Source organism: Nicotiana sylvestris, chromosome 12 (assembly GCF_000393655.2).
Source record: "Nicotiana sylvestris chromosome 12, ASM39365v2, whole genome shotgun sequence".
In the NCBI taxonomy this organism is placed as follows: Eukaryota; Viridiplantae; Streptophyta; class Magnoliopsida; order Solanales; family Solanaceae; genus Nicotiana; species Nicotiana sylvestris.
In genome coordinates this window covers 81,385,919-81,407,287 of record NC_091068.1, presented here as the reverse complement: position 1 = coordinate 81,407,287, position 21,369 = coordinate 81,385,919, and the positions used below count along the sequence as shown (strand labels likewise).

At 38.5% G+C, this 21,369-nt stretch overlaps 1 protein-coding gene across 1 annotated transcript; it reads left to right on the top strand.

Moving 5' to 3' along the window:
* Positions 1-649: 649 nt before the first annotated feature.
* On the top strand, positions 650-12,778 carry LOC104225545 (uncharacterized). Its single transcript, XM_009777368.2, has 6 exons — positions 650-824; positions 944-994; positions 1,889-1,940; positions 2,105-2,163; positions 2,346-2,391; positions 12,295-12,778. Exons 1-6 carry the CDS (start codon positions 699-701, stop codon positions 12,435-12,437), a joined length of 477 nt encoding a protein of 158 aa, XP_009775670.1. The 5' UTR covers positions 650-698; the 3' UTR covers positions 12,438-12,778.
* Positions 12,779-21,369: the final 8,591 nt, after the last annotated feature.

The following is a 21,369-nucleotide window of genomic DNA, read 5'->3' as shown; positions in this document are numbered from 1 at the left end:
ATTAACAACATTAGATGCGAGACGGAAAGGAAATTTCTTGGATGAGGTAGCAAATAAGGTGATGATATACAAAAAAATATATACAATATTCCAAAATTCTAAGCAAAAAGTGAACCTTTTCAATGAGTATAATTGAAATTCATTGAAAACATATAGATAAGTCAATATACAAAATTTGAGGAAGATTGGAGGTGACTTGGACTGGTTTTGTATCAAAATTCGTAATTAAATCGAGTTCAAAAAATTCTTCTAACGTATCAAACATGTATCATGCATGTATCTCACATACATGTATACATGGATATACATGTGATACACAATTGATACAAATATGATACACATATGAGATTAAGCTCTTTAAGATGTACCCAATCTATTCTAATAACACCCACTCAAAAGAAAGCAAAAATTTGATTTTTTTGGCTACAAATAGCTAATAGGCTAATATTAGTAATATTTGACTAATATTAGTAATATTTTATAAATTGACCAATCTTTATAATGAGGTAATTATAAATGGACATAGCTGGTAGTTTCCCTTGGTTAAGTTTTCCATAACTTTTGGGTCAGAAAGCTCAAAGTTCAGGCCCATCATCCATTCCGGCCCAACCTCAAATCATCATACATCGAACCCATGTTCAAGAAAAGAGCAACAGCTGAAAAGGGAACCAAAATGTTGAAAAGCTTCTGAGTGGAATATGGGAACACGAGAGGTATACGAAGAAAAGCTGAAGAGAGGAAATCTCGATTATGATCCTACAATCAAACCTGGCCTCGGCTCTGCTCGATGCCCTCGTTGTCTTTCTCTCTTGAACCCCACTTCGGTACGTAACATGTTCTACTCATTATTGTGTACCTGTAATTGTATTACATCTTGCCTATTACATGTTTGATGAAATGCCTAGCTAGTAATTCGAGCTTTTTCTGTTTGATTTGGGTTCAGAAAAGTGGAGAATGGGCGATTACTCCTGTACTGCATGATGTCACGGCTGTGGTTAGTATCCGCTATGTCTTTCATATTTTCTGTGCTTGGACAAAGAATGATGGTAGTTCAAATACAAGATCAAATATCTAAGATTTTGTTATAATAAAAGTTACATAAGTATTAGAAGTCACAAACTTCAAAATTAGACATGTTTAAAAATGTATGAAACAAATTGTAGTCAATGGAAGAATGTTTAACTCTGTAAATAGTAATCTGTGTCATATAAAATGAAATAGAGGAGAATGAAAGAATGTTTGACTCTCAAAAAACTTTTGTGCCAACACTTTTTTCAAGTTTTGATCAGTTGTGTTCGTTTGATAGTGCTTGCAAAGAAAAAAGTTACCTTTTTAAAATTAAAAAAGAGCTTTGAATTTTGTTTTTCAGTTTTTTTTTGGAAAACTTGAAAATCACCTTTTAGGAGTCCTTCAAGTTTTCTAAGAACTTTAAGAAAGTCCTCCCAATTGGGCGAATTCGCATAACAAATGTTTTGAGTCTCAAGAGTCTTAATGTTATATGGATGTTTTGTATATTTAAAGATCTTTTTCATAGTAACTTGGAATTTAGTTGAGTTCAATGCAGCTGAAAGTTGCTATTGTAATCCGTGGGATGAGTTTCTTTTTGGAACGTTTTCCACCCTTATTCTGAAAGAAGTCACGACTTACTTTGTTAACAGTCGACACTCTTCCTTATCATTAAAAAAAAAAAGTCGACACTCTATATGGGATTCCTCACGAAGTGTAAACTTATAACTAAGCTGGAATAACAGCGCTCGTTTTACTAATCAAAAGTTTTATAGCCAGTTGACAAGGCTACTAAACCCCAGAGCGAATAGAGTTATAGAGCAATCATAATATGAAGAGCTTTTACCTGTTAATTAAAGTAATATTCCTTACCTTTGAATAGGCTGGCTCGGGAATTGGTGGACTGCTCAGTGCAATTCATGGTTTCAATACAGGCATGATTGATTTATTATGTCTTCTGTGCTTACCTTTCTTATCTCTATTTTGTTCTCTCTTTCTATTAAATCATAGTTGAAATCTTAAACTAAATATTTCCTTCTCTTCTAAGTTTTATCTTAAGAATTCATGGCTGAAGTCTTTAATGTAAGTATCTTTTCAGGTATCCCTTTCGTCCAGAGACATGTGAAAGGACCAAAGTGGCTTCCATTTGTTATAGGGGTAGGCATTTACAACACTTTTCTGTTCCTTACACTTTTCTTGCACTCTCCCTGATTTTAACTGTATTCTTGATTTGTCTTTTCTCTGTCTATCTATAGCTGACTACAATTGGCATGTTATCTACAGCTCCCTTCCTCCCACATTTTCTGTTTACCCTTTCCTTTCGGTGGTTTTGTTTGCAGCTTCCTCCACTTCTCATGTTCTCTTCAGCTAGTGCGGCATTTGGAGGTGATTCTCTGAAGTTATAGTACTATTTTTGTATTTTTTTTATTTATTCCGGGTTCTTTATATTACATGTTGTGCCATTTGTTCCTATTATTGTTGTTACTATTGTTACTTTATTTTCCCTGTTCCTTGAGCCGAGGGTCTATCGGAAACAACCTCTCTACCTCCACAAGGTAGGGGTAAGGTCTGCGTACACACTACCCTCCCCAGACCCCACTTGTGGGATTACACTGAGTTTGTTGTTGTTGTATTTAGCATCTGCTATTCTATAATGACGAAGATGCTATGACACTCAGCAACTTTACATTTCTTTTTTCTTTTTCTTTAATAAGTAACACTCAGCAGCTATACATCCTTATGCAATGTTGCTTAAAAGTTGGTAATTTGGAGGTTAATGTCAATCATGGAGTTACTAGGAATGTATATTTGTCTCTGCTGAAGTTTTCTTTTCTCTATCTTAATATAATCGGATTATCATTTTATCCCTTCAATGTTGTGAACTAATCTAGCAGAAATATATCTTTCATCTGCCCTTTATCGGAGTTAAGTTGTTGGTGATATTTTAAATCCCTGCTATAGTTACTTTACTTTGTAATGAACTGTATAAATATTTGGAATGAACACTGCTCTATGTCCCCAGTAAGGAATTGAAATTTCATGTAAAGCTTGGTTCTTCTATTCAGAATGAAGTATGACGTGTTTGTTTCTGTTACTCCACTAGCACTTTGCCTAATTTTCTGAATCTTGGCCCTTCTCACTAACTCACAAGCTACCACCAGTAGAGTTTTACTGGCTTTATGAAAAAAGAAGATGCAAGAAAGTAAACTAACTTGCTTTTAGAGCATAGCTTGTGCTGCTAATGTTGAGGATTGTCGAGCATTTGACAAACTCACAACACTCATTTCTAATAGAATTTGTTGCTACGAGACACAAACAATATTATCCTTTGGGTTTTTCTTTTCCGCTTTCCATTTTACTTGAGAAATTAGCAAAACTAGGAGATTGAAGGGAGATACATAAGATGCACGCGAGAAGTAAGAAGAGAATAAAGAACAATCTTAGAATTCACACTTAGATATGATAAACTTTCAGCAGTCGGTATAATTTATGTTGAATCTGTTGAAGAAATATTAAATGATCCCATTAATGGATTTGATTCATAAGCCTTGGTGGGCAAAGTCACCTAGTACATGTACTTAAGGGTGTCCAACGGGCCGGGTCAGCTCGTTTATGGACCGGCCCAGATCGGTTGAAACCAGAACCGGCCCGGACCGGTACAAGGGGGCCGGGTGGGGCTAGGTTAAAGGGGTAGGGGGGTTTGGTCCGTTCATGTTTTGACAACCGGTTAACCGGATCGGTCAAACCCGGTCAACGCAAATCACTGTTCATCTGGTTAACCGGCCCGGGCCGGCCCAGACCGGTATAGCGGTAATAGTAATTTTTTTTATATTTTTTTTTTACTTGTGGGCCTAAATTTGACCGTTGGCAACGGTCCATTTCCCATTATGGTTGTTGCCCAATGGCTGAATTGCACAAATAGCCCATTTTTTTTTAAATTAACACCCCTTTGAAAAACTATAAATACACCCACCCTCTTCTTCATTTCTTCACTCATCTCTCATTTCTCATTCTCAAATTCTCAATTCAAGTTAAATCATGCGTCGTACTTCTAGAGTGTGCTCATATGTTTGGAACACTTTGAGGTGGTAGAAGAAAATGAAGAAGTTCAGAAAGTAAAGTGCAAGAACTGTGGTCGAGTCTTAAATCTTCGTCCAAAGTGTGGCACAGGCAGTTTAAAGAGGCATATGAAGAGTTGTCTTGAGCGTCCTCCGGAAATTCGTATTTAAGATTTTAAGACAATTTGTGTTATTTTAAAATTATTAGACGTATTTATGCTTAATGTTTTAGTTTGTTAGATTAATTTGAAGTATTATTAATTTATTATGCATGAAAATTTAGTTTTACTATTTTTTTTGTAATTTTGAAATAAATGTAGCACTTGCAATTTATAAGTGCAATTTTTTCCCATATTCATTTTATTCTTTATATTTTTACTTTATATTAATATAACTTATAATAGTTATACAAATACAAAAAAAAAAAAATTAAAAATTACACTAACCCGGCTCGGCTCGGCCCCTTGTACCCGTAACCCTTACGGTTCATTTTTTACCCGGATGAATCCGAACCCGTTAAACCCGGTAAGCCCCAACCTGTAACTGGCCCGGACCACAACCCTTACGGTTCCTAAATTTCCCTACCCAGCCCGGCCCGGCCCACCCGTTAGACACCCATACATGTACTGATGGGAGGTAGTAGGTATCGATTGAAATAGTCGAGGTGCGTGCAAGCTGACCCGTACGCTAGCATCATAAAAAAAAGAATCAATTCATGATGTGTCCTCCCTTTTTAGACAAAAACATATACCAACTCTGTTAAGGAGGTTTTATCTAAAATTAGGCAAATGGAATATTTTGAGAGAAGTCCTCGTTTGATATGAAAGAAAAGTCTGATTATTGATAAAATATACAAAAACTCTTATTACGGTAAATGAAGTCTTGAGTGTACCTCTTTTTCCAAGTTAATTATCTTACTTCCATCATGATTTGTCCCGTGTTTGCTTTTCTGAATGGCAAGCCTTTCCTATGTATTAGTATTCTTTTCCATGTTTTATGATAAAAAGGTGACATACACCCGCTTTTACATGAAAGATGTTCAAATTGACTTTATCTATACTTTTAGACCATTATGCTCATACCTCCCATTTGATGTAAAATAGTTTGGGTTCTCAAGGCTGGAATTATCAACTCTTTGTCACGACCCGGGATCCCCACCATCAGGACCGTGATGGTGCCTAACATCACACTTGCTAGGCAAGCCAACGTTAGAGATTTATTAGCCAATTCCTTTACGTTTCAGTGATTAACAATAAGCAAGCAAAAACAAGTCGAAATGAACGCGGAAGAAAATAAATAACAACTTTGATTATATACTATTACCACCCAGAATCCGGAGTAACAATTCACGAACATTCTAAGATTTTACTACAAATATTTGTCCGAAAGAAAATACAACTGTTTGCGAAATAAAGAAAATTGTAAAGTATGAGGTATAGAAGGGGACGCCAGGGCCTGTAGATGCCGGCATGTCTACCTTGGGTCTCCTAGCTGACAAATCCTATGGCCAACCTCTCGATCAGCCTGAACTAGCTCCAAAATCTGCACAAGAAGTGCAGAGTGCAGTATCAGTACAACCGATCCCAGGTACTGGTAAGTGTAGAGCCTAGCCTCGACGAAGGAGTGACGAGGCTACGGCGGGACAACCATAATATAACCTACATACAGTGTATAATAAAAGTAGAAAGTAGACCGGATAAAATAGAGTAGTAACTTGCAAGAAGTGAATACAGTTCTCGAAGCATATCATCAGTGTTCAGCTACTACCAATCCTTAAGTGCAATTTAAGACTACCGTTCAGCTAACATAGTCAAGGAAAAATATAAACATATAGGTTATTGCAACATGCAACCCGATCCCACCGTACATCTCATATTCCTCCCTTATTTCCTCTTATTAGCATAAACAACAGAATATAAATAAAAGTGTTGCGGCGTGTAACCCGATCCCACCATATCACAATAATCACAATTAGAGTTCACCCTTATTTCACCTTGTTAGAAACCAAAGAAGTTCTATATTTCATATCTAGAAGAGAAGATTACAAGGCCTATTTATAATACTAATTCACCTAATCTATTAGTTGCCATACACCTAATTACACCTACTATACAACTCATATACATGTGCTAGCTATGATGTAGTACATGTGTATACATGTGCTACACAACTTGTATTACACCTACTATACAACTCATATACATGTGCTAGCTATGATGTAGTACATGTGTATACATGTGCTAGACAACTTGTATGTCAACACTCCCCCTCAAGTTGGAGCATATATATTGATCATGCCCAACTTGTTACAGATATATTCAACTCGAGCTCCATTCAAAGCTTTTGTGAAAATGTCTCCCAATTGATCTCCAGTTCTAACATGACCTGTAGAGATGAGCTTTTGTTGAATCTTTTCACGAACAAAGTGACAATCTATTTCAATGTGCTTAGTCCTTTCGTGAAATACAGGATTAGAGGAGATATGAAGAGCAGCTTGATTATCACACCACAACTTTGCTGGCAATGTTGTTTGGAAGCCAACTTCACTTAATAGTTGATGTACCCATACAACCTCACACACAGATTGTGCCATAGCTCTGTATTCTGCTTCCGCACTAGATCGAGATACGACATTTTGTTTCTTACTCTTCCACGAAATCAAGTTTCCACCAACAAAAACGCAATATCCTGTCGTGGATCTCCTATCGGCTTTTGACCCTGCCCAATCTGCATCTGTGAAACACTCAATGTTAGTGTGTTCATTATTCTTATATACTAGACCCCGTCCTGGAGATCCCTTTAGATAACAAAGAATCTGCTCCAGAGCCGCCCAATGCCTGACTGTTGGGGAAGACATAAACTGACTCACAATGCTGACAGAGTATGCGATATCGGGACGAGTTACTGTAAGATAGTTCAGTTTCCCAACCAATCTCCTATATTTCTCTGGATCTTCGAATAACTCACCGTCTTCTTTCACGAGTTGTGTGTTAGGAACCATTGGCATGCTGCATGGTTTAGATCCCAACTTTCCAGTTTCAGCTAACAAGTCAAGAGTATATTTCCTTTGGGACAAGAAGATGCCTTTCTTGCTCCGTGTAACTTCAACTCCCAAAAAATACTTTAGTTGCCCTAAATTTTTCGTCTGAAATTGAGTGTGAAGGAAAGACTTTAGAGTTGAAATTCCTGTAATATCACTTCCAGTAATAACGATGTCATCAACATATACTACCAATAAAAGAATACCATCATCAGACTTTTTATAAAACACCGTATGATCGCAATTGCTTTTCTTCATCCCATATTCTAGAACAGCCTCACTAAATCTGCCAAACCAAGCACGGGGACTCTGTTTCAGCCCATAAAGAGATTTTCGAAGACGACATACCTTTCCACACTCCCCCTGAGCAACAAACCCAGGTGGTTGCTCCATATATACTTCTTCCTGAAGATCTCCATGTAGAAAAGCATTCTTTATATCAAGCTGATGCAGAGGCCAATCATAAGTAGCTGCCATGGAAATGAATAATCGAACAGAAGCTAACTTGGCGACCGGGGAAAAAGTATCCAAATAGTCGACTCCATAGGTCTGTGCATACCCTTTTGCAACAAGGCGTGCCTTAAGGCGAGCTACTGTCCCATCGGAGTTAAACTTAACAGCAAATACCCACTTGCACCCAATAGCCTTTTTGTTAGTGGGCAGATCGGCCAACTCCCAAGTACCATTCTCATCTAAAGCCATCATCTCTTCTATCATTGCATCATGCCAACCTGGGTGGGACAATGCTTCACGAACAGTTTTAGGTATCCTAGCAGAATTCTAATGATGCAATAAACGAGCTAGAAGAAGTAGACAAATGGTCATAAGACACAAAAGAAGAAATAGGATAAGTACATTGTCGTGTACCTTTGCGAATGGCAATAGGAAGATCCAAACTAGGATCTGAAACACAGGAGGTTGGATCTACCGACGAAGCAGAAGTAGGTAAAGGATCGGGTTCTGAGGTTTGTTGTCGCCTGGTATACACACAAAGAATATGTGGCTGCTCGGATGGTCGATCGAGGGAAACGGGTGACTGAGGAAGAGGTGTTGGAGAACTAACTGGATGTGTGACAGTGTAGACCAAAGTATCATCTTCTTCCTCAGGACTGTTATAAACATATGAAGAAAAGAACGGATAATTTTCATGGAATGTGACATCGGCAGACACTAAGTACCTTTTGAGATCTGGAGAATAACACCGATAACCTTTCTGAAGACGTGAGTACCCTAAGAACACACACTTAAGGGCCTTTGGATCTAATTTAGTTACCTGTGGACGAACATCACGAACAAAACAAGTACAACCAAATATTTTGGGTTCAATAGGAAATAATGGCTTAGAGGAAAAAAGAATGTTGTAAGGAATATTACCATGAAGTACAGAAGATGGCATACGATTTATTAAAAAACAAGCTGTAGAGACGGCATCAGCCCAAAAACATTTTGGCACTTTCATTTGAAAGAGGAGTGCTCAGCCTACTTCAAGAAGATGTCTATTTTTTCGTTCCGCAACCCCATTTTGAGAAGGGGTGTCAACACAAGAAGATTGATGTAGAATACCATTTGTAGCCATATAATCTTTAAACAAATCCGAAAAATATTCTTTTGCATTGTCACTCCTTAAATTACGAACGGAAATCCCAACAACAAACTGATGAAAAAACTTCAATGCTCTGATACCATGTTAGAAACCAAAGAAGTTCTATATTTCATATCTAGAAGAGAAGATTACAAGGCCTATTTATAATACTAATTCACCTAATCTATTAGTTGTCATACACCTAATTACACCTACTATACAACTCATATACATGTGCTAGCTATGATGTAGTACATGTGTATACATGTGCTACACAACTTGTATTACACCTACTATACAACTCATATACATGTGCTAGCTATGATGTAGTACATGTGTATACATGTGCTAGACAACTTGTATGTCAACACACCTATTGCGGCGTGCAATCCAATCCCATCGTACATATCATTTCACCCTTATTCCTGCTCAATATATCACCCTTATTCCACCTGTTGCGGCGCGCAACCCGATCCCACCATATCAATATTCGTTATTCAGCAAGTACAGAAATTTCACAATTCAAATCACATAACCCTTCACAAGGCTTAACTTCAAACCAAAACAATTAGGAAGCTTATACACTATGAGACTTAACACAAGTAATACTACTCAACGAGACCAATCCAGAATATGCCTTGAAAATACCGATAACCAGCTTAAGCAAATAATAGGAGACAACGAAGCTACGAAATAACTAATACTTTCAACAAAGAGAAACAATGTCTAACAAGTAGTAGTTAAGCATGGAAATACAAGTAAAACATGTAGCAGTTAAGGCAGGAAAAAAATAATATAAGAAGAACGGGAAGGAAATAGGCAGAAACAGATAACTTGGTCGCTCATAAGTACTTGTCACCTCACATATACGTCGCTCACATGGATTTCATATAGCAAATAAGTCAAGGGTTCCTAATCCCTCGAGTCAAAGTTAAACACGACACTTACCTCGCTCCACGGGCCACTCAATGCTCAATTACAATGCATAAATTTAGATTTCTCAAACTTTCTCCCAAAAAGTCAATAACCGACCCCGGTCCCGCTTGGTCAAAACTCGAGGTTCGGACCAAAATCCTTTTACCCATTCACCGCCGAGCCCGGATATATAAATCCCCAATTGCAAAAACCCCCAATTCTTCCTAAATCCCTAGTTTTCTACCATGAAAGAACAAAGATTAGGGCTAGTAATTTAATGGGTGATGTTAGAAATGGAAGAAAATGAGTTAAAGAGTATAAACGTGTGAATTGGTGTTGAGTTTTCCCTTCAAAATCGCTCCTAGGCCGAATTCTAATGGAAGGGTTATGAAATTTTGGGAAAAATCCCGCTACTGTTCTGTTTAAGTCATAGGCATCAGGCCTTCTTCGCCCTGCCGCGTTCGCGATGAACAACAGCCCGAGTGGCTTTCGCATTCGTGAGTCCTCATCCGCATTCGCGAAGGCTGCTCCCCCTGGCCTTCGCGTTCGTGAGCCGTCACGTAGAAGAATAACTGACCCCTCCCCCAGGTCCCTAAAGCTTGTTTCGCAAGAAGCTGGCCGCGTTCGCGAAGGCTAAGGCCCCCCATTGTTTCGCATTCGCGACCCAGCTACCGCGTTCGCGATTAAGAAAATCACCCTGCCCCAATTTACTCTTCGCGTTCGCGAGAGTACCTTTGCGAACGCAAAGAAGAAGACACCAGATAACAGCTGAAGCACAAAAAACCAGATTTTTCTAAGTTTCAAAACTCCCGTAGCCTATCCGAAACTCACCCGAGCCCTCGGGGCTCTAAACCAACTATGCACACAAGTCTAAAAACATCAGACGAATTTGCTCGCGCGATCAAATCCCCAAAATAACACCTAGAACTACGAATTGAACACCAAATCGAATGAAATTTTCAAGAAAGCTTTAAAACTTCTATTTTCTCAACCGCACGTCCGAATCACGTCAAACCAATTCCGTTTCTCACCAAATTTCACAGACAACTCATAAATATTATATTGGACCTGTATCAGGCTCCAGAACCAAAATACGGACCCTGTATCAACAAGGCCAAACATCAATAAGTTCTTAAAACTATTAAATTTTCAGTTTTTCAATTTTCAACAAAAAATCATATCTCGAGCCAGGGACCTCGGAATTCGATTCCGGTCATACGCCCAGGTCCCATGTTTCAATACGGACCCACCGGGACCGTCAAATCACGGGTCCGGGTCCGTTTACCCAAAACGTTGACCGAAGTCAACTAAAATTAACTTTTAAGGTAAAAATTCTTGTTTTTATCAACTTTCAACATAAAAGCTTTGCGGAAATATGCTCGGAATGCGCACGTAAATCGAAGAAGGTAAAAATGAGATTTTTAGGGATTACGAGCGCTGAATCGAGTTCTAAAACATAAGATGACCTTTTGGGTCATCACACTTTTAAATGAAGTTGGTTCCAATTATTTATTTAAAATATTGAAAACTACGTTAAGGTTTTCACCTAAAATGATGGCTGGTAAGTGTTATATTAAAAATCATGTATTAAGTATATTGACAGCCAGAGTTATTGTGAATTGGATTGTAACAGATACTATTTGCTTACTTGTAGCTACAAACTTGTACAATTTTATGGAAATTCAGAACTTCCTGGTATTGCATTAATTTTTATGGCTTTTTCAACACGGTGAACTTAGCACCCATGTCAAGTAAAAGTGGGATGTATAGAAGAAATGGAAGAGTGTACAAATCTCAATGATAATTCTTTGAGAGAAGACAAAAGAAAAGGCTACATCACGACTGTAAGTTCTTCGACTAAGTGGTTGAGAAGTACATTCCCGGCCGGTTGGACCATCTAAACTAGGTGACAGGCTGACAACAAATAGTACAATTACAAACAATAAACTAAAGCACCATTTCTTTGCCCTAGAGCTCAATGTCAAAGTGAACTAGTATACTAAATCATGCTTTCTACAGTGTAGGTATTCATAACTTGTTGAATCTATTCCATAGATTCAAACTTGTTAGTTTCAGATTATAGTTGAGCAACCTCTCTATTATGGTAATTGGTAAATTGTCTGTCTTCAAATCCTGTAATATTTTAATCAGCAACGCTTAATCTGAAACATTTCCAGCCATGTATGCCTTTTTGGCACAATAAGAAAAGTTGAGCACTTGAGCAAAAAGGGCGTGATTAACATGAATAGTAGTATCATGGCAGACGGGGGCAAGGAACCGAAGATCCAAAAAACATCATTCGAGTTAGGGAAATTATATGAATATCTGATTCCTGAAGTCTACTAGACTCAGTTTTTTAGTCGTCTCTTTGCCCTATTTTTATTTTCTTAATTTTTCTTGGCACCAAGTTTAAACTATATATTATATTCAAGGGAACTTGGCTCAACAAAGGTGGAAGTTACTTTTTGCAAGCCCAAATTTTATATTTGATCTTTATTGATGCTCTATATATATATATATATATATATATTTGTATAATAATTGTAGGAATAGTTCATGGGAAGGTTCATTTTGAATTAAAACATAAAGTACTTAAATGACAATAATCAAAGATCTTTTTTCCATACTTGTTATCTTGTTTATTGATTTTGAACGTGTAATTGACCAAATTAATGGGTTATTCTGCATTACAGGATATGCACTTCCGAAGTTTACTCAACTTACGGTGACTTCATATTACGCTTCTTCAAGTGCATCACATTATGGAATATCGTTGCTCACCAGACATATTGAAGAGGCCCATACTTCTGGTGCTCAACGTGAAAGACTCAGCTGATTGACTCGAGGTGCACAGAATCAGAGCTAAACTTTACTTCATATTTTGCAATGAATTTATATATATATCTGGAGCAATTGTTAATTCAAAAGATGGTTCCCTCTCGGGTGATTTCTTTGTACATCTTTTTAATCAAATATATATTTTTACTTTGTCATAATAGGAGAGTTTGTGTTTTAAGAAAGCACACGTGCTTCAGATTTTAACTGCTAAAGGAATATTTCGTGCTGAATAATTTGGTAAATAGCCTAAATGGCATAGTTATTGGATCTTGCATCTAAGTGCTTGGTATTGGAAAAAAATGGATCATTACTTGTTTAATGGAGCTGGCAGTGACAAAATAGCCCTTTCTTCCAGTTAATATAACTTTTGGCTATACAAGCAAATAATTGGAGTGAAAACTCATGTTCTACTTTCACATTATTGTGCTACCGTCAAATATTGGTTGCATGTGGAATTTCACCACTGCTACGTTTCTCATCAGCTTGTTAAGAAGATGGTTAAGGAATAGAGCATAATCTTTTTCTGCAAAGATTATATTATTGTTATGTGTGCTGAATTCTTTTTAGTTCATTATCATGTTGCATAAGGTTGCAGTCCTTTGACTTTATGTGGCAGGGGCTTAGTCTTCTAGTCATTTTTGTCTCTCGCCACATGGGGTGTGGTGGGTTGGACGGAAGGTTGAGTTAAATGAGTCGGGACGGGACGGGACGTGCAAGAATTTGGTAAGAAAGCCCCCTCCCTCGGGGCAATGCAATGCATATATAGTGTGTTTTAGACTGGAAGCTTGAATTTCTTGATTTAAAGATGTTAGCTGACAATCGTTTAAAGAAGATTGAGAACATTTTCCGTCACCTCTTAATGAAATAATCAAACTTATGGCTGGGGTTAATAGTACTGCTAATACTTAATTTGGTGTCTCTTTTATAAGCCACTCAGATGCCTGACAGTATTACCTGTCATATAAGGTGAGGAATTTATAAAGGCAGCCCTGACAAATATGGTTAGAAAACGCAATGTTTAATATTATATAAAGCCTATATATCATGTGCTGAAAACAATAAATTGAACATCTGTAGAGGCACAAATAAGCAATAGGTGTACCACTATGTATATAATAATCTTTAAATTACGTGCAAAATTAGTTAAGAAAAAGAGACAATAAAGGCATATAAAACCCCGAGCAAGTTGTGGTCGTTCAGATGCGCACCAAGGTGGGCACGTCCCAATGATATTTGTATTATGTTGATACATATAACAACAACCACCCAGTATAATTTCACAAGTGGGGTCTGGGGAGGATAGGATGTACGCAGTCTTACCCCTACCTTTGAAGGGCAGGGAAACTGTTTCCGATAAACCCTCGGCAAAAAAAGGTGAAGGAAGCCCTAATAGCAAGTAAATACCTACGAGTTGATTAATTTTACATTGGTTGTCGCCTGTCAATCAATTGTAACCCTTTTTGTTGGAGTTTGGGACAATGAGCAAGCTCACACCGATGGAGTACAATAGGGGTTGTACAAAAATGACAAACGAGAAATTCACGGGGTTTCCTAAATTCCACTGGTTTTCTTTGCATAATTTTGTGCTCTGGTCCTAATAATGCACCTCCTCTTATGTCTTTATCATCTTAGATGCATTTCATATGTCCTCTTTGTGTCTGTTTGTTATGTCCTACCATATTTCTGCATTTACTTGGAAGCCTTAGATAGTAATTTGGAGTTGGTAGGGTAAAGTTGATATATAGGTTAGTGATCGTATATTTTTATCCTACATCACTTAGAAATAATGTTTCAATTTATCAAGAGTCCGTAGTATTTCGACAATTCTAGTCAAAAGCAATGAGTGCAGTTAAATGGGTGAAAATCAAATATGAGTAAGTGCTACTGAAAATCACTTTCGAAATATTTCAAAAGGGACATTTCTTTTCCTTCAGGTTTTAGTAATAATAGTACTTTCTGTCCTATATATAGTGTGACTCCTATATACTGAAAAATAACAAAACACCTTTTCTGTCGACCAAAAGAATTTGAGGTGCTTGGAGAATAATCTGTTGTTTTTTCTGGAGCTTCTTTTTTTATTTTTAAATAAAGACTTTTTTTTGTTTCCCACCCGGTGTCCGATACTCGTAGTGGAGCCCGACTATGTCCGGATTTGAGCTGCGTAGGGCCCCATTCAGGGAGAAGCGCTTCCTACCTAGAATTTTTCATTACCCAGGGCTCGAACCCGAGACTCTGGTTAAGGAAAGAACAGCCTCATCCGTTGCACCGCATCCTTTTCCCATATTAATTTATGTACTAGATTTACAGAGGATATAATCATATACACATAGTCACATACTATGATCCACCGGCTTCTCTTTTCCTTTTGCATCTTAGGTAAGTCCTCTATCATTCTTTTAGTACCTGTTTTTGAACTAATTGGTATTTTAAGAGGGGAGGGGAAACGCTCCCTCTCATAAATTTTTCAATTCTCGACAATATACTTTGATGGAGACAATGTGATAAAAGAAAAAAGGTATAAGGTGGTGACATAAAAGGACACGATGGTACAAAATAACCTGAAGGGTCTGTCTGATCGCATTTACCCAAAATGCAGTAGAGATGGTGGCTAACTGTAAGTGTCATTATTTTTTGTGTACAATCATTTATTTGTACGAAGAGCATATATAATTTCTTCAACTAAAGGATATCACTTTCAGCCAATTGCTTCATCCTTGCTTTTGCCTTTTTCATACCTCAAATTGAACATAGGCTATATAAAAGGTCTAACTAGGGTTCCATTTTTCCCTAATATGGAAGTATCAGCTTGTAAGGAGAAGTTTTATTTTGTGTCTCATACAACTTACACTAATTGTATGAGGCTCTTTTTTGTCTCACAAATTTGCGGACTCCAATCTTACACTTCTGGGTCCACAGAAATCTGGGTCCACAAAACTGTGAGATAAAAAAGTTATCTCATACAACTAATGTAAGTTGTATGAGACACAAAATAAAATTTTTCGCTTTTAAGACTACTGTCAGAAGGAAACAAAACTTTAAGACACTGTCAAAAGAGAAATCTGTCCCATTTATTGTAGTTTTCCCCAAAATTTCTCACCCCATTCGTTACTCCCTCAGTTTTATAAAGAGTTCGGAACCAAAATGTGGTTTTTTTTGACTCAAAATACGCAAATAAGTGTTAAAAAAAGTTACCAAACTATATATAACGCCACAAAAAGTGGCGCTATACAGTAACGGTAACTGCACCGTTACTGTATAGCGCCACTTTTTGTGGCGTTATATATAGTAAACCTGACACATCTTACATAGCGCCACTATTAATGGCGCTATACCCCTTATTACCTGACCCCACCAATAATTTCTGGGTTCAATAATTCAAAAGCGTATAAAGCCACTTTTTGTGGCGCTATATACAAAAAAAATAAAACCTCTCCGGCTAGCCATTTCCTATATAAACATCGTAGAATCGCCACAACTTCATTCAAATTTTTTTTTAACTCTTGTTGGTTTCTATTGTTGTTAAATTCTCCAGCATTTTTTCATTATATCTGAAGAACGTAGAATAAGAGTATCATTATATTGGGGGGGGGGTGAGGTTGTGATGGAGAATAACTCTGTGGGCTACAGTTTACCTGCTAAGTGTAATGTTAAATTGCCACTTTCAATGGAGTATGAAACATTGATATCGTTGTTATGCAAAAAAATGAGTGTGAGAAAACGTTCAGTGATATTCAAAGTAACCGGAAGATATCCGTATTCCGTTACGCCGCAAGGGGTTGCTTTTTACTCAGAGTTTAACATCGACGATGATGACACTTTGAGTGATTTCCTGAGGACTCCGGACGAATGCCGGGAATTTCTTGTAATCACAATGTTGGAGATGTACGTGAAGGTCGAAGACGTTCCAAAAAACGAGGTTGTGCGTAGTAGAGATAACCCCCAGTCATCGGGTGGTTATTCTGGATCAGTTTTTGCCGGACATGTTCCAGATGAAAGATTTTTTCTTGATTTAAATTTATCACCGTCGGCGAATGAGCAGCGAGAAAATAATTTATACCCTGCTTTTCCATAATTCACAAGAAGAGTGGTAAACTTCAATTTTCATTTGTGTTAATTATGTATATTTTTGGCGTATTGAATTAATTTTAACGCTCATTTATTTAATAGGGGGTACCGGCCGGATATGAATTTTACAAGTGGCCCATCCGGTAGTCATCACCTAACTGAAAACGTCCATCATGGAATGTCATCACATTACGACTTGTAAGTGAAATGATATAGCCATATATAAAGCATTTATTAATTTAGTAGCTTATATTTTTGTTGAAATGTGCAGTGAAAACGAGCAAGTTGAACTACCCGTACTCACTCAATTGCCCGAAAACGACGTATTACATCAGGATCTGGCAGATGCACAGAGTGAGGAAGAGAACAGCGATTACGATAACAATGCCGATGAATCGGGAGACGAGACACCATTTGCTCGTGAGGATGGTGATGAAGAGGACGAGGAGGAAGGACCCGATTTGAAGAGAGCCCCCCATAGACGAAAAGTGTACGAGTCTGAAGTGCCGTTTCATTCAAGGGAGATTCCTTATATTGATAACTTGCCAGCCGTGCCGGATGTGGAAGCTCTCACAAGGGATTTTGATGAAATCCGGACAGCAATGTGGGATGAGTCTAGACCAACGGTGCTTGTAAAGGGGATGCTTTTTCCTGATAAAACACGCGTAAGCAGGGCTTGTAAAATGCACAATGTTAAAGAGTGTCGTGAGTTGCAGGTATCAGAGTCAAGTCCGACGGTATACAAGGCTATTTGTCGCAGGTGGTTTTGGCCATGTAATTGGATGTTGCGTGCGTCGAAGAAGAAGACAGGTATGTGGAAAGTGGGTAAATACATTCCCACCCACACATGCGAAATGGACACTTTCAACGGGAATCACTTCAACTTGGATATTGACTTGATATCTCTTGTACTTATTCCGCACATCGAAGCGTCCATAAGGTATAAAATCAAAGAGTGCATTACAGCAGTCCACCAGGAATATGGCCACACAATTACTAAAAAAAAGGCATATCTTGGGCGCAAAAGAGCGTTTGAAATAGTCTATGGTAACTGGGATAAGTCATTTGCGGATCTGCCTAGGTACATGGCTGCACTGCAGCACTTTAACCCCGGAACAGTTGTTGAATGGAAGCTTGAGCGGAGTCCGGGTAAACCAGAATATATATTCAATTACGTGTTCTGGGCGTTTAAGCCAGCAATTGATGGTTTTCCGTATTGCCGGCCCGTAATATCCATAGACGGAACTCATGTCTATGGAAAGTACGATATCAAGCTATTGATAGCTGTGGCAGTGGATGCTAATGGACAGATATTTCCTCTAGCCTTTGCTATTTGTGCCAATGAAAGCACAGAGACGTGGACAATGTTTTTGAACCACCTGAAAGAGCACGTGTTCAAACAACGTTCAGGTATTTGTCTAATATCTGATTGGCACGGGGGTATATTAAGTTTTGTGGAGAACCTTCCTGCCTGACAAGAACCTTATGCATACCACCGTTACTGTGTGAGGCACTTTAAGGCCAATTTCAAGAAAGCACATCCCAAAAAGGATCTACATGATTTGATGTGGATGGCAGCAACAGACCACCAAAAACATAAATTCCGGAGGCATATGGATTCTATCAGGCAAGAAGACGAGGCAGCATATCGTTGGTTAATGCGACATGACCCTGAAAAGTGGACGTTGCATGCAGATGGTGGAAGACGCTGGGGAATTCTTACTACAAACGTGTCAGAATCCTTCAACGGGTTATTAAAGTCGGCAAGAGGATTGCCCGTCACAGCCATGGTGCGTATGTCATTCAAGCAGATGGCGGAGAGGTTTGTGAAACGGTCTACAACTGCAACGGAATTGATGGAAAGAGGTGTTGAATTTATGCCAGTGCCTATGAAGAGATTAGAGAAATACAGACGGCGAGCACATTGGCATTCCTTTTTGCAATATGATAACGAACGAGGTATTTTTGAAGTTCGCACCGCTATCCATAATAATCGGGGTAATAATGTACATACTGTAAATGAATCTACAAGGTTATGCTCATGTGGGAAATGGTCAATCTACCACATGCCTTGTTCACATGCCATCAAGTATTTTCAACGTGTTGGTTATGCGGAGACCAACTATATTGATCAACAATATAGCATTTCCAAATACCTAAACACATATAGTGGTCAGTTGCAGCTAGTGGGTGCTGAGCATTACTGGCCCCCAGAACCATTTAAAATGGTGTGTAACAAGTCCTATTTGCGTAAAAGACAGGTGCAGAAGAGAACGCATATACGGAACCAAATGGATGTTAGTGATACCGTATATGCGCGCAAATGTGGTATATGCTCGCAAACAGGACACGACCGTAGAAAATGTCCTTTGGGTGGCAACAGTAATCAAGCTCAGGGCGGGTGTTCTTCTATTGTACCTAACTACCCATGAGTTCATGTTGTAATAATTAGTTGTTATGTATACGATTTAAGTATTTATGAAATAAAATTTTCTTGTTTGTTAATTATGATTTGTACTTTCCCATTTTACCTATTTAAATAATAATTTAATATAATTATCGGTATATTTATTATGTGTGTGTTGTCTTGTCGACATCACGATATTTAATACGCAAAATATAGCGCCATTATATATGGCGCTATGTGTGTCTTGTCTTGTCGAACTGAAAAAGCTGAAAAAGCTGACCGACTGACATAAAGTCGTCTTGTCAACATCATGATATGACGCCATTAGATATGGCGCTATATGTGTGTTGTTTCGCCTATAAATAATGGGGTCATTGTAGTTATTTTGTGTGCTAAAAATTTCCCCCAGAAATATTTCATTAAAAGTAAGTAAGGTTTTTTATTATAAGCAAATATTTCACAAATGGTTCAATCTGGTCGTCCACCAATTTGCTTCTGTGGAAAACCATGCATGATGGATTGTGGGTGGGAAGGTGCTAACGCTGGACGCCGCTATTGGTGCTGTATGAACACGTTGTACAAGCAACCCGACGAACCTACTTGTAAATTTGATGAATGGGCTGAGGAACCATGTTATCAGGAAAGCTACAGGGAGAGATTACAGGATTTTCATAATATGTGGTTATACCAGCAGAGAATACAAAAGGAGGGAGATAGAATTATTACAGAAATGAGGGAGAAACTGAAGGAGGTGGAAGATAAAAAATGGAGAGCAGAATGGAATTGTGAAGCACACAAGGAACGCAACGAAAAATATAAACGGGAACTTGCGGAGGTGAAGGCGAGAGTGAAAGAGTTAGAAGAAGAAAAAGAACAAATGGAAGAACGATTTAAGTGGTTGGAGCGAAGAATAAATGACAACTGAGGATGGAGCATTGGCGTGTATGTGTTTAGTGTCATTTTCATATGTCATGTATTTTTATTATGTTGGCCTGTTATGTTTGTGTTTGTGTTGTAGTAATGTTTTCCTTGTTTGTTGTACTAAATTTTATTTTAATTTAAGTCGAAGTTAAGTTTAAGTTGTTGTGTTACTATACCAAATACTATAAAACGAAATGAGAACTAAAAAAAGTAACTGTCATATTCGATTAAATATTGTTGTTAATGTATACAAAAATATTATTTACACCAAAAAAACATAAAAATGGAAGACCGAATCAATGTGTCCCGCATCCGGTGTGTCTCAAAGTAGCCGTTGGCCTGAGGCGCATCCCCTGCCGCCCGTGTACGCTATCAGGATCATCATCATCAAGTCGTCTCCTTATGGCCGGATGCGGCACATGATGACATGTATCGGTGTTGCTGTCAGGTCCAGTAGAAGGCTACATAATAATATCAAACTTAGTATAGAAAATTACATAACAATTCACAAAAATTTATATTGTCTTACCATAATCGTGTCTGGATCCTGAATGTAGTCATCTGTCGCAGCATCGCATGAAGCTTAAAAAAGTAAATTAATAAAGTTAAAGAAAATAAATAAGTTATAGTAAAAACAGTAATAAAATTAATAATAATAAACTCATACCTGCGCATGTGATGAGCTGCCATAACTCAGTCGGTGCCCACTATCAAAATCTCGGATCGGTCGAGACTCATCAGTGGTAGATGGGCCAGGGAAATATTTAACCAACTCCACTCCTTGAAAATCCGAGCCAGTGATCAAGAATTGACCCGATGGGGTCACCTGCGACGTCCCTGGAGTGTCATAAATGCCAAGGCTGTAAGACGGCATGTCGGTCTCATGCATGCCACCTCCCATATCAGCAGCAACATCATCAGCAGGAGCCTCAAAGCCCCCTTGCTGGGGACCTCCTCTCCGCCCACGACCACGTCGTCCGGCACCAGCAGGTCATCGTGGAGTAGCAGCAGCTCGTCGACCACCACCTCGTGGCATACCACGACCTCGCTGGTACATGGCTGGGTCAACATAATCTGGCTGGTGTGCCAAACACTGATCCGATCGGCCTCGCTGCAGTGTCTGGGCAGCCATATCCATGAAGCGACGACTAGTCCTGCATGATCACAGGATCGTGGACATAACTCTGCATCTGCTGCCCCATACGATATACGGTATGCAATCCAATTGCCTGCACAAAAGTTTTTAATATAAACTACGTATTTGACTCGAAATTACTATTAATGTAATTGATAATAACAGAAAACATACCAGGGCCTCATGTCTCCCGGCGTATGAGACGTACCGACCATCTACCTGATGAACTGGGTTCCCGATAAAAAGTCGGGAAACAGTGCGGTACCATGCCATATAAACTTCGATAGGAAAGTGTTGCGGAGCTGGGGTGAAGTCCCCTCGGCTGTCCCAAATACCCAACTGCGCTGTCAGCCAATCAATAAATGTGTCGTCCACCCTCATCCGATCATCCCTCTCATAATG